Source organism: Eurypyga helias, unplaced genomic scaffold (assembly GCF_000690775.1).
Source record: "Eurypyga helias isolate BGI_N326 unplaced genomic scaffold, ASM69077v1 scaffold6448, whole genome shotgun sequence".
Taxonomy (NCBI): Eukaryota; Metazoa; Chordata; class Aves; order Eurypygiformes; family Eurypygidae; genus Eurypyga; species Eurypyga helias.
Window position 1 is genome coordinate 32,288 of NW_010266177.1, and position 15,000 is coordinate 47,287.

Genomic DNA, 15,000 nt, shown 5'->3' on the forward strand with positions numbered 1-15,000 from the left:
CTTCAGAATGTATCTTTTCTGTGTCAGTGCACTATACGTAGAACAAACAAACAAAAAACGTCAGGTATTATCATCAGTTTGATTTTGTTAGCAGAAGTCTTTAAGGCATTTTCAAATGAATTTGTAAAATTGTTTTGGCAGTAAGTCTTTGTTGTTTGATCTCTTTTAACCCTAATCACATCTTCCTTTCAATCTGTAATGTCCCAGCTAGCTAATTCTTTCATACCTTATTTCAACCTCATGCTTGCGTGCTGCTAAAATGATTTTTTTTTTTTTTTTAAATACTCATATCTCTTGCCTCAGTTTTTAAAGAATGTGTTTTCCCTTCTTCTTCTAATGGAATTTGTTTCTTCTTTTAACCTTCTATTAAAAAATTCAAAGGGTCATGTGGTTTTAAGTTCAGAGGGGATTATCACAATTAGGTCTCCTAGGCACTACAAGCAATGAATAATAATAATTGTGTAGGCTAAACCTTTGCGCAGCGCAGGCCATGTCGCAGCAATCGGTAACTTCTGCATCAAGTTAGAAAATTGTAACTTGCATTTAGCAATAATGCTCCTCTAGAAGATAGCTATTTATAGGTATTTAAAGATGGAGTTCAGCAAAGAGGTTTCTTTATTCCACAAAATTAAAATGTTTATGTATGCTGGTAGAAAACTGAAAGAAAACATGAAAACATGAAGAAGTAACCCAACATTTTAAAGAGAGTGGAACAGTTGTATGTAGGATTTGAATGTAGTGAATACTATGCTATAATATAGTGAATATACTTAACATTTGTCACTTGCTGCAGCCCAGGAAAAGGCCAGATTGAAAGCAGTGGCAAAAAAATAGTACCTGGTAGCCTGAAAAGACCTCAGATTAATATTCAAGCATCAAACCTTGTCTGGGCAGGAGTCTAAGGTTGGGAAAATACCTTGCTGAGTCTTTGAGGGAACATCTCGTGCTTGGAACATCCATCTTTTCAGATTATATTGTAGGTATAGGTATACATTGCATGTCAGAAGATTCAGTAAGGTTTAGCTGAAGCCTTGCTTGTATTTTCTGTTTCAAAATGTGCAGGTTTTAACCACAAAAATATACTAGTATTACCTAGTGGATCATTTTACTGTAGGTTGTGGTGTTAAGATACTAAATTGGCACAGACTTATTAAAAAAATGGTCAAATGATGTCCAGGAAGAGTTGGTTTAAGAGAGTTTTAAAACATGAGGTCTAAAGAATGAAATAGAAGATAATGAACTAGCATTAATTGTGAAATCTATGAAAGTAATCTTTTCACAATGTTTTCTCTTGCTGAAAGGAAGCTGCTAAATACTTCTTTACAAGCATTTACAAAATTTAATGAATTTTAAATGTCATTACAGTTAATGAATAACAAGTGATAACTTCTAGTTAAGAAAAATTTCTAAATTATTTGAGTAAGTATTACAGATCAGAAATACAGTTGTTCAGTGAGGCTGTGAAGTGAGTAGGCAATGTCCCTGAAGATCTCTCTCTCTAAACTTCACAACAAGTAGATAGAGTAAATTGAGTATGTGTGCAAATGTGATCAATTATTTTAGCATAGTGAGTCTTCCTTGGAGAGTTTCAGTGGTGTGCAATTCTTGAGGAGCAGACACCGTTATTTAAAAACAGCCCAATTCAGACATCTTAATTCACTAATTTAAAGCATTCCATAATTTAAACTTCAGCCACCTTCCAGAAAGAGAGGCCAGTTATAATTTGATGTCTTTAGAGATGCATTATTGTTTCTAAAGTAAAGCCTACCCAAAAATTAAAATTTGTTGATTTAAGTAGGCTTTGTTCTTCATACTTGAATATAGTTTATTATATTGTGTATGAAGATACAAAATGAGAAACAAAATTGAGTGGAGCAGACTTCTACCACTCCCCTCAAACGGATCTTGCATAAAGTGACCCAAGAGATATGGTTTGATGTTAATGTTAGTTGTAGTTCATATATTCATATTGCAAGGAATACACCGTATCCTGCTTGTGGGTAGCTGTCTAAAAATTAATGCACATATCACTTTTGAAAGTTAAGAAATACAATTTCTCCTGGACTGCTGATAGATTTTTCCTGATAAAATGCAAAATACTTTTTCTCTTCTATGGGAAAATTTTAAATATGGATTACTTCTATTTTTGTTTTTCATTTTCTTTCCTAGCTTACTCTATTTCTGTCCTGCTTCTTTACTATTACTGTGGACCACATTGATGCCATTAAGTTGTGGCAGAGATGCTGATCCAGAAATCTTTTCTCTTCAGTTTTACGTCTTTGAATTTCTAATAATTCTTGATAGTCCATAGTTAATGGAAATTACCCTTTTATCTGATCCATCTTCATTGTTCATAACTATTGATAACTTTCAAATCACCACTTTATCACCTTTGACACTTCTCTGTGCTTACAGACTTGGTAGATTCTGTCCCAGCTTCCAGTGCCTTACTGCCAGATTGCTGATGCTCTTCACTGTCTGTCAGTGGAGTTTTGTCTGGCGGAGGTGTTAAAGCCTTTCTTCTGTAATCTTGAAAATACCGCTTTAGTTGGTTTTGCCTCCTTTCTTTCCTCTCTTTTTTTGCTTACGTTGCATTTATTTCTATCACTGCCACATCCGTATCATTGCTGTCCCCTGAAAATTTTGCTTATCTTGGCTTCTTCTCTGTTACAACGTCAAAGTCAAGATTCTCGCTTTACTGTCAGTGCCCCATACAACCTTGCTCTGTCTGCATCTCATCTCATTTCCCTGCACCCCCAACTCACATTCCACATTCCTCACAGTCCTCTGACTTTATTGCTCCTTTTGTCTGCCTTTCATGCACTCATTTTTGCACTGTCTTTCATGCTGCCTATGTGCCTGGAACAGTCTTTAGCATCTCAGCCAATTTACAGCTTTGCATAAATTATATTTAATAATAAGACTAACAAAAGTTCATTATCTACATTATTTCAATTAACTTTGTACCTGCATAAGCGGAAGACAGCCTGAGGGAAACTACTGGTAAACTTTGTGATTTGTTGTGATTCAAAGATACAGATTCAGACCCGACAGCTCTTTGATGATTCAGCATAATATTTCATTTTTTTAACAATTTGGTAGGTTTGTGTTTTGTTTGGGGGTGTGGGCTATTTTTTTTTTAAACAGTAGATTTCAGTTTTTCTAATAGTAGCTACTTAATCCTGGGAAGTGAAACCAGCAGAGAGTGTTGTCATCCTTCTGTTACCTGGTACAGATATCTTGCCCTGTGATATATTTTGCTTAATTTTATCCTTACTAATATGGATGCAGAAGGGTTTTGAATGTTGGATTAACTTCATATCTACAGACAAAGTTTATCTTTTTTCTTTAACCTTCCTACTAAAGCAACATACTCATCTGCAAAAAAAAAACCAACAAAAAAACCACCCCAAACAGTGTATGATAAGAAAGTAAGACTCCCTGTATCTGAGAAGTTTTTTGTGTATGTTGGCTGTTTTGACTTACGGGTTTTCTTAAAATACTAAGTCATTTACTATTTTAACTCCCTTCTAACACCATTGAAAATGAGCTGAAGGTAAAACTTCATGTGCTTTTCCAGCAGCAATGTGTAGCTGCAAGGCAGGGCAATCTGCAGGAATTATACATCATTTTCCCAGTAAAATTGCATCTGAAATATCTGGGGGATATTTTTGTTGTTGTTAAAATGGTTCTATTGATACTGTTCACAGTTGAGTTGTGGAACCATGTAGATATGCCTTTAATTTATTTTTAAATGATCGTATATTCTGGAGATTATAATCTGAAGGGTGGCTGCCATAGAAATGTGCCAGTCACCATGGCATCTGAACATCATGAAAAGAAATTCTGGGCTGCACAAAGACAATGCCACCAATTAGTATTTCACACTGATCAAAGGTGGGGGACCAAAAAGTTTGCCAATAAATGTAGCTCAGTGGATGGCACTAAAAAATAGTGTCTGCTTTACACAAATTTAAAGATTTCAGTTCTCCTATCGATATCATGTGAATTTATGAATAAAGCATTAACACAGACTTCATTTACCATGCTATTTTCAGTTGCATGAGGAGTATGGCTATAGGCTTTTATTTCACTGCCCTAGTAAAGAAGCAGTTTATAGTTCTGCTTTACATGAATGTTTAGAACTGTTTCCTCCTTACACAATTTTTTAACTTATAAACTGAAACTAAGTTAGTTAATGAAGAAAAGGAGTTTTCTGGTGTTGATTGGTAAATATTCCTAGTCTCTCAAACTTTCTCAGTCTGCTCTCTTAATACTATTGTAATTATCAAACAAACCTAAAGTTAAGTATTTATTTAAAAGCAAGTTTATTTTATCTTAAATAATTGAGTGTGGCTTGTTGTTTGAAAGAGGACGACTTTGGCATGAATTCTAAATCCAGTTATGATCTTAACTCAAGCAGTTTATTTAATCAAACATGACTCTAATAACTCTTACACGGTCCCCTACCCGAGCAGTCCTGTCTGTAAAAACTAGTTTATTCTGCGACGAGTTGCTCAACAGATGTCATTCTGGTAGAATAATGCCCCAGAATACTTGTGCGTTGGCTAAAATTACTTCATCTTTGATCACTTTTGTCCAGCACATCAGTCTGGCATTGTGCTTTATACCAACATAACACTTTACCCCGAGCATGCCTTTCAAGCTTAAAATAGCAGAGGAATGTTATTGAATTCAGTGCAGTTACAGATGAGTTAATGAAAGAAGGGAAATAGTGTTTTTTTCATAATGCCTTTCTGTTGTACTTTGGAATTAAAAGGGAATTTGAGGAATGTGACTTCTGAGTTATTTATTTTTACTTCTGAAGGCTTTTTGAAAACAATATTATGTAGCTGTATTGATCCCATGTTTCTGTAAACGAATTTCACCTTTTCTTTTGAAATAGCTTGTTTTAGAGTTTTGTATTGTGAAAATAAGATTTTTTTGGCTATGTAATTGGAGAATAGTTTTCTCACAGGGGCAGTGTATCCTGGTATTTAATGCAAGAAAACTAAAATTGCAAGAACCGTGTTCTTGTGATCACAGATCAGCATTGTTACATTTTGATGGGCTGTTGTGGGGTCAGTATGGAGTAATGACATCTCTTTACCTTGATACTACTGTGAAACGAATACTGCACAGCAGGCTACCTTCTTGTTAAGAAGCAGTGAAGAAAGGCTGTTTGTTTTGAACAGTAGGAATGAGATCATATACCAAGTTCTATAGAGTTCAGTCTTCCATAATTCAGTTTTTCACAGGTGCGTGTGTTTATACATGTGGGCATATATAAAAGAATATACCATAAATATGTGTATTTGAAATTAATACAAATAAGTCTTTAATAATTGAGATGTATTTGTTAAAGCATGACAACATGCTTAAATATCAGGAAGCACTAGTATGAAGTCCACTTTAATTGCTAGTAAATAATTCAGTATTTGGCATCTAAAACAAAACAGTGTTCTTGTTTTACTTAATTAAAATACAGTTGTGGTATTTTTTTTTTAATTGAAACCTAGTTATTAGATCAGTCTCCCTGCAAAACACCTAAACAAAACCAATATTAACGTAAAGGTTACCAGGTGTACATGTAATTTACCAATTTTACAGAGAAAGGTGAGATATCTTAATGATTCTAAACCATACAGTGAATGTAAAGCTGAGCTGAAAATGCAACCCATATATCTGTTATGATACGAAAATGTCCAGATAAGGAGCCCACATGGGCTGACTTCCATCCTTTAGTGAGATGTAGAGTCAGAGTTGAAATGTGTCTTGCTGTTGGGCAGTAAGTTGAAGCCATCACTTTCCACTCATCTGTGCAGAATATTTGTATCTGTAAAGCTGGAATTGATAGTATTGAAATTACTGTCTGCATAGCCTAGGTAACACTAGTAGTTCATATTCCCTTGCCAATATATTACATCTGTCCAGAAATGTGAAGCAGTTCTTCACTGTTTTTACTAATGGGCACTATATTATTATGAAAGAATGATACTATTACTACAGGTAATGAGACTGAGTAACAGTGCTTGTATTTCCAGTTCTCCAATCCTCCATTCAGTAATAATACTGTACTGTGTTTGGTCTCTATATTCCCTGAATTTTCTCAGTAGTATTTATTTCTTGGCAAACTCATGCAGCAGTGCCATGAAGAGTCTTTTGAAGAATGTTGCCCAAATCAACACTTATAAGCAAGTGTATGTGTGGAGATCCCTGCCCCCTCCCTCGCCCCTCCCCGGCATATTTACAGTGATTGGAACAGTTGTTTTACCACTTAATGTCTGCACATGTATCTCTCACCCACGTATTAATGTGCTTGAACGATGTGCAAAATTTGAAAGAAAGGGTCCCTACAGCATTGCTCTCTAAAGAGGATCCAGGGACAAAGAGTTTTGGTGCTCTTTCATTATGCAAACACATACTTAGATTAATATCTACTGCCAGATGTTGCATATACATTCTGTACTAAAAATAAATGCCAAAGTTTGAGGGAACATATGGACTTTCCCTATGTTTATATTGCCATATTACCTTATTGTGTATTCAAACCTCAGCTGTGCTGTGCTGAAGCTATGGCAAGTACTGATTAATAGGTAGGGTCAAATTATACGAAATATCTGTGTAGTGGATCACTTTGTTTCATTGCATTATCTCTCTAAGAATGGTAGTTTAGAATTACCTTTCATTCATTCACTGAATAGGAAACCTTTAAATATATGGATTGTGCTAGTATTGCTCATTTTGACAAATATCAGATTTCTTCACGGTGTTGTTCGGTTTTTTTAACCATTTTTCTGTTCAGAGAAAGTTGTTAAGGCAAGTACGCTAAACTGCAAGCAAGTGCTAGCGCAAACACCTTTTCTGCTGACAACTGCTTACACTTTTTTTCAGTTCACAGTATTAGTAGTACGCTTAGCAGAACTTAGAAAACAATTGTTGGTTCTTTCCAGTTGACAAGTGAACAAATGAAAAGCTAAAGAAGGCATCAGGTTTGGAAATAGTCTTGGCATTTGGTTTAAGTCCAATCTTCCTCCTCTCCCTGAATATCTTCTGGTTTAATGTGTCGGACACTTGTGTCCGGTTATTGTGTCCGTTAGCGCTAAACTGTACAGCCCTCTTAGAGGTGGGAACAGGACGCAGAACTTCTGACTTCCTCAGGTGTTTTGCCTAGTGAATGGTCATATCAAATCCTAGTAAAATGTGTCAAACCTTACTTTTTTCTATTTGAGGATATTTTTCTGCATGTAATATATGTGGATGAGGTCTGTACTTGGACTCTAAAACAGACCCATGAAGATAGGGGAGGACCTTGTATTCCCATGTAGCAGTTTTATGGAAGACAAACCAAAACCCAACACTGCTTGCTGTAAGCATTTTGTTGTTGGCAGGTCTGGTCCAACTGGGCAATATTTACATGTGCTCGTTGCCTGTGATGTCTTTACAGTCAAATATGACATTATTCAGAATTTGAGATACCACTCTCTATCCCAAGTTCAAAAATACATCTTTTGTAGTTTAAATAATTGCTTATCACAAAACCTGTGATAAAACCTGCCGATTTTTTTAACCTGTGCTAATGTTTTTATGGAAAGGGTTTTCTAGCTTGTATTTTAGACTATTCTTTCTGACTTGTATTTTCATAGCATGAGAAAAATGTTGATGTAAGAACTAGTTTATTTGCATTTTGTTAATATATGTTTGAAATGTGTTGTCTTCATTGGAAATGTGCTTATTAATTCCTATTTTCATGTTTAATATACTCACTTTTATTTTTAGATCCCATTTCAGAAACTTGCAAAACTAGTTGTGTTTCTTACTTCATTAGATGGATCATGAACCTAAAATTTTCAGGTGAAACAGAATAAATCAACTTGCAAACCTCCTAACAGAATTTTTGTTATTACCCTGTGCATCCCCTCAGTTTGTTCATTACTGTGGAATACTTTTTACTGTGAAAACTTGTATGATGAATAGTTTCACACATGTATAATATTTCAGTAGTAATGAATCATTATGAATGATATGATACAGATTTTTTTTTCTTTAATATGGTTTGTTCAGTTGCTTTTGGAAGCGGTGAAATTCAGCAGTACTGTATGTAAAGCTCTAGAACACATCTGGATCTTTCAGCGTTGGAGGAACCTGTTTTACTTTAATTGCAAAAAATAAGAAGTTTGGGATTATGGTGACAATAATACAGTTTGCCTGTGTGCTTTTGTTAGTACAAGTTCTGATTTTTATTTTTATTGTTTTAATTTTACCAGGTAAAGCGGAATGTGTATGACCTAACTAGTATCCCAGTCCGTCACCAGTTATGGGAAGGCTGGCCTCCTTCGGCCACAGACGACTCAGTAAGTAGTTTTGGTTCTCATTTGTATTTCTTCCTGCAAATTGCTGATTTTGCTTGCATTTTTGTTCAGAATCACCCACTAGCTTTTATCGTCCCATATGCATTAACCTATCATCACATAATAATCCATAACACATAATCATAATTCAGAGCTTTGTCTTGAAAGGTACAAATACTCAAGTGTTGGTTTACTGAAGCACATTTCCATGGAAATTACTTGTGTATCAAATTCAGTGCATGTTTTAGACTAGGAGGAGCAAAGCTGCGCAACATTTTGGAAGGTGAGGAGTTCTATTGCAGTGATTGAACTATAGGAGAAAGTCCTGGGTTTTGCATGTATTCCGAGTTGTGTCCATCACCTCACTGGTATTCTCAAGCCTGTGTCTGGCTTTAAGTAGATGTTCCTGCTGAAAAGCTTCACATGCTTTTAAAGTTATCCATCTTCATTCTTGCTGGGCCAATAAGAATATGTGGGTATTTGCAAGGTTACATTTAGAAGGAGTAAATCATATGTATGTAGTGCAATACATAGTACATTTTCAAATGTATTTAGCAGGTTTTAGAATTACCATTATTTAGAAATTGAAGGAAATCTGAGCTGAGATCAATGTGTACCCTTGGTAACAGAATGAGCTGACTCTGAATTTCCTACAAATTCATGAAACTGAGGGACTTCACTGCAGAATTCCATTTAAAATTAGACTTGCTTCATTGCATGGTTGTCACTATAGTGTATTTTACAGCATGTCTTCCACTTTTGCTCAGACAATTTTCTTCTGGTAGCATGTTCCCAATGCCAGCTAGTCAGGTCTGCCTTTATTTAAAAGAAAATAAGCCTAAAAGGCTGAAATAATTATGTAGTTATGTGGTATATTTGTGACCTGAGAAAAATGTCGAAAAAAGAAATATTTCTATTTTTATAAAACCATTTATTTAAACTAGAAGTTGAACTTGAGTATTCTACAAAGTGAAAATGGAATTGGGATTTGCTTCCTCTGTGTATTATCATTATCTTTGATGCATTACTTTCCTGTCCGTTTCTACTCTGCTTTCTGTAAAAGAAGAATTGTTGTTTGTATGATAAGACTGCTGCTTTTTTGCTCTGGGTAAAGGATTCATGCCAATTTAAAAAAGCAAAAGAAAACCAAACCAAACAAAAAAATCCCCACCAACCCACAGCAACCAAAGCCTGTCTGAATCCCTAATATACTTGTAAAATATGTCTCTGGCAGTGTTTGCAGAAACAGTAGTTATGTTTGAGAGGTGGGTAAATCTATGTCCATGTATTCAGGAGCATATCTGAGAGGATAGATGCCAGCTCTGAAATAACAGCATGGTGTCATGTGGTAATTACATTCTTTGAAATGTGGATCCATTTTAACGTTTTATTAGTTTACATTAGTCCAAAAAAGAATTGGAAACTCAACACTTCTAATCTGTTTTCCCACAGCTGTTAGGTTTTCCTGCATTTCCCGCCCCCACCTTTCTTTTGAATAGGATACCTCACATATGTAAAACTCATAAATCTGTTTTAAGTCTGTTTTTACAAGTGACATTGTTGCAGGTGAATTTTTGCCCTTTTAATCTTTAATGAAATTGGTGAATGTTGAGTCATCTGCTCCAAAGCAGGAGAGTCCTCAAAGCTCACTGCTTGAGTCTGGTGCAGCTGAGACTTGTCAGCTGTGTAAACAGATTTGAATGTGTTACCAACAAAAATATAATTAATTTCTGTCTAAAATTAGAGTCCATAGCTTACTATTGATAAAGATTTAATGTTAGCAATTACTGTCTATGGTTCTGTGATCTGAACATTTTTTCCTTTGCAAAGTAGAAATACTCAGTAATATCTGCTTTAGTAGTACAGTCATGATGCCTTTAGTTCAGAGGCAAATTTTTGATACTGCTTTTTCTCTTGCGAGTTTTTAGTTTGCTGTGTTGTGTAGTACTCCGTTGCAATTAAAGAGTTAAAAAGTATTTTAATCAAGTCTTTTTTTTCATTTACATGTTATGCAGCATAAGAAATACTTTGTAATACCACAGGAGGTTTTTTCAGTGCAGTTCTCGTTAACCTTTGGCTTAGCAAACAGGACAACTAAATAGACTTGGCATAATTGGATTCCTGTATCATCTTGAGTCTCTTATGAACCTGACAGACTACAGTCTTCTGACATTATCAGGAAATTTAGTGGAGTCAATAGTCATTTAAAACATTGTTGCTTCATCTCCCTTCAGAGTTAAGATATGTTCTCTGCTTGTACTATCTAATGAAATATGGGATACTGTATGAATTGTCAATAACTCTTTCAGATCCTTTTGCACACTTTCACCAGGGAGATGGGTATCAAAACCTCCACACGCAGGAGAATGTTTTCATGCTGTGACAGTTTGATTGTGGGAAACAAGGCATACGTAGCCTGTGGAAATCTTGTTTCGCCATTCGGCAAGGACATAGTTTTAGCTTTTATTATGCCTGACTAATTTTAATGCCACAAATTCTATCTGTTCAGCTCATTAAAGTTCAAACAAAGTAAATGTTTGAGTCTTGAATCATTCTTATTTTAACAAGCTTACTTAAGTAAAACTTTGATTATATTAAAGGCTTCATTTATCTGGTTTGGGTTATATATCATCAACTGATGTATGAAGTCTTGAAAATCATCTTAGAAAATTAAAAAATAATTAGGATTTGATTTAAATAGATTCACAGCTTGTTCTTTATTTTTATTTTGGATATTGTAACAACCTTAACATTACTGAGCTTGTAAAATGCAAATGAAGACAGAATAATTTACTAAAATTTCTGAAATGTGTTCCTTTTCTCTTTGCTATATTGGCTGAAGTTCTGGACTTCCACCGATAATTACTGTTATTGCCAGGTGCAAAGAGCAACCTTCAAATATGTATGCATGAAAGAAAAATAACCAAAAAACCCCCTCCACCAACTGAGATCAGTCATAGTTGGCATTTTAGTTAGTTTTTTACATGGAAACATTGAGATTTTAATTATATAAGAACAGATGACTTTTTCCATATTACCTTTACACATATATATTTGAGGTAAAACTTTTTTCCCCCTTGAGGTCTCTCGGTTTTGATTTATTTTGGCAGGACGAGTTTTTGTCCCTGATGTTTCTGTTCATTTTGTCAGCATAGAACAGCAACAGCCGGTATGGGAAGGAGGAGAGAGGTGGTTTCATGCTGCTTTTGTTTTCTGTATTTAAACTAAACTTTTTTCTTAATTAGTTCATTATTTTAAGTCATTTTAGTGTAGCGATGCAAAATGCCTGCTTCTTCATAAGTAATGACAATGAGCTTGTCAAAACAGAATATATTTCTGCATGAAAAAGATCTAAAACTTTTAGAATGCATTTTAGAGGGGTAAAGGGGAGAGGGACAAAGACAGAGGATGAAGCGCCCAGTGTTGTAACTGCCCTCGCAGGCAGGTCCCGTGCAGAGGAACTCAACATCCGTCCTTCCACCTACTGCCCATAACGCTTTGTTTCCCTAAACAGTACGGTTAGTCAAGACCACATCTTCTCATTTCAAGGCACCTAACTGTACTTCATTGTATAGATAAGCCATTGGGTATTAGTTTAGGCAGAAGTAGGTCTATACTGAGCAGTTATTCGGCTGCACTGCCGAAGAGTCACATTTCAGATGCGACACGTGTGTAACCCCTAACATGCTGAGGTTCTGGGTCATCCCTTGTGAACATGAGCTTCTTCAGTTCTGTGATGGCTGTAGCAGATGTGGTTGATGTTCCTTAGCTGAATTTAATAAAGATTTCTAGGTTATAATCAAAATTCTCAAATGCGTATGTATGATGTGATTAGCACTGCTGTTATATTTAGCGATTTCATTGCTAAGTACTAAGCGCAGTCCGTCTGCACAGATAGAAATTAAGAATGCCGATAAATAGTGTTCTGGTGGAAAGTCAAACCATTTATGACAATTTTTGGCAGATCTCCCGATTTTTGAAGAGGTTGAGTATTAAGCATCTGAGTAATTAGTACTTGGGAGTATATATTTCTTTCCCTTTCTAGGTCCTACAAAGTTCATTACTGCATGATGCCATTGTTACATGAAAACGACTTGTGAGTTTTACATACACTGGCTGTTTAATCATAATGGATGCCTTGTCTGCATTTACTGGATCATTTGCAATTTCCCCCCTAGAATTGATATGACTAAAGAATGAATTGTCCTGGCAGAGAAAGTATTAATCAGAAGCGTAAAATTTAGATTCAAATACATAGATCATTAGAAACTATTCAACTGGGGTTTTTTCTGTGTAAGAATATTGTAATTGTAATGTGGATTGTCTGTAATCTTTATTCCTTTTTATGTTACTTTTCTTTGTGGTTTTCATTAATTGTTGGCAGTAGAGTAGTAGAGTGGATCTGACAGGATCCCTTTAATTTAGATAGTTAAAATACTTGCAGGCTGTTTCGTTATGTGAGTTTGGGAATATGGTAGTGTTTCAGTTTAACACTTACACTGTAAGCCCAATTTAGTAGCTAAAATGGTTAGCACCCAGCCTTGGAAGATCATGGTAACCTATGAAGCAGCACATTCATCATCATTAAGAAATAGAAAAGTAACTGAGTAATTTAATAAACAGTTCCTAAATGTCTTTAGGGAATCTTCTGACTTTGACTTATGGCTTGCATGGATGTTTTCACATGGATGAAAGTTTGAATTACCATGTTCTTTCCCCAGAATAAACAAGGAGGTTACAGTTGTTCCTTTTTTTAGCTCACCCTCTAGTCTATTTTCTTTTTACAAAAATTAAGATAAAGTGATTAGAATTAATTTTATGTAAAAATTACCATGTCGGAGAGAATCAGTTTATGTTTGTACTTTTTTTTTGTCACAAGAGAATTTATTTAGAATTGTCCAATTGCAAAACAAAATAACTCAATTGAAGTGATCTACACTTAACATGTTGCTTTTGGGAAGGGTTTATTTCCATCTTGTAAGTCTTATGGACGTGCAAGAAGTGGACACTGAAGAACAAAATCCATGATATCATTATATTAAAAATATAGGTCAGTCTAGTAGCTATGATTAAAAAAAAAAAAACAAACCCCCAAAAACCCCAAACAAACAAACAAAAAACCCCAAAACAAACCAAAAAAATCAATAAAAAAGACCACAGTTCAGTTTTCAGCATTCTTAACCACGTTGGGTCCTGATGGAAAAAATTGTTTGTCACGTTTTGCTCGTGCTTCTGCTTCTTCTGGTCCAGTTTTAAGTTGCTTTTTTTGGTTGTTGAAGACCCTGGAGATGAAAGAAATGGGGAATGCTCTCTGCCTCTTGTTGGTGTAAAGACATTTGGTTGGCAGTTGCTGCGATCTCAGGAATCTGGAAAAATTAAGATCACCTTTCTTAGTTACCATAAAAGGGGTTCTAGTTTTTAAACAACTCATTTCATCCCTGAATTGAAATGGTCAATAAAATCACAGAATTTTGAGGTTGACTTCATGTTTCTTAGTGGGAAGAACAGCAAGCGATTTGGACATACACAGGTGCATTGGGAGTTAGCGAGACAGTGAGAGTCTGCTTGACGCCTGTTCTGGTGGGCCAGTTTATTGTCACCGATCAAACAGAAACTTCATCTTTGAGAGCAGGTGCTTCTGTTAATCTCTTTTCTTGTGGGGAAGGAAGAGACTGCAAAGAAGCCTGTTTAGAGGGTGTGCAGTTGACTCTACGTGCGTACAATCTGATCTTGTCATAACCACAACCTGTCTAGGGGTTTTTCTGAGACCGTCCTCCCATCTGAAAGTACAGAGCCTTTCTTCAGAAGAACAGGACACGTGGAGCTTTTTTAGTGGGTCACGGAGGGCTTAAGGAAAATTCTTGTTAACGACGTACTAGATAAAAGGTGGGTGGCATATCCAAGCTCCTGTCCTGGATTCCTTTTCTATCCAGACCAGTCCTTCCACTTCCTGCTCAGAGTTGTGCCAAACACAGAGTGTAATTAACAGGACTTAAGTTTCCTCATTAGATGTTTAGAGCTTTCCTAGCAGTGCAGCCTCTCCTAGGTTTGCTCTGCTGTCCTGTCAACTGGTGACGATGCCTTGTGTTCTCCAGGGAAGATTCTGTAACTGTTACTGAAGCTGTGCTGCTTTTAGAGAGTGCTGTCTCTGGCTTTTTCCGAGATTCCAGTTGCTCCTTGTAATGAAGAATAACTGCTGTCACATTGATCATCATCTTTTTTAAATTTGGCAGGTTTTTACTGGCGCTTTATTATAAAGGAAAAAAATCCAACTGCATTTGGTTTGTGTTTGAATATGGCTTGGGTTTTGTTGCTGATTCCTGGACATGAGCAAGCAGAGGAAGATAAGGATGTCCGTGCATTACTTGGCACACACAGACTAGTGCTGACGCTGATTTATTTATCTCAGGAAAGGCATGAGACAAGGAAGGAAGGAGAATGCTGGTGTTAACATACCTCCTGTGTCCCTTGGATTTCCATGAGGTCTCTTGCTTTTTTGAGCTACAAAATCTGCCCGTTCTGCCGTGACCGCTGGGTAGTTTACTACTTAAAGGCATGTAGTCTGCCTGTTACAGTTTGTTCTCTTCTGCAGTAAAAATAAATAGTAGGCTAATCATTTAGTCATTAGGTTTCTAGTAGAGAAATAAGA

The 15,000-nt window shown here is 35.8% G+C and overlaps 1 protein-coding gene across 1 annotated transcript in view; it reads left to right on the forward strand.

Moving 5' to 3' along the window:
• Positions 1 to 15,000, forward strand: part of FAF1 (Fas (TNFRSF6) associated factor 1) — a gene marked incomplete at its 5' end in the record, with an annotated part of 124,572 nt that overhangs the window by 32,118 nt on the left and 77,454 nt on the right. The window contains one exon of the mRNA XM_010156975.1: positions 8,268 to 8,354. Within this exon, the coding sequence (XP_010155277.1) occupies positions 8,268 to 8,354 (87 nt within the window). The remainder of the gene's footprint in view (positions 1 to 8,267; positions 8,355 to 15,000) is intronic.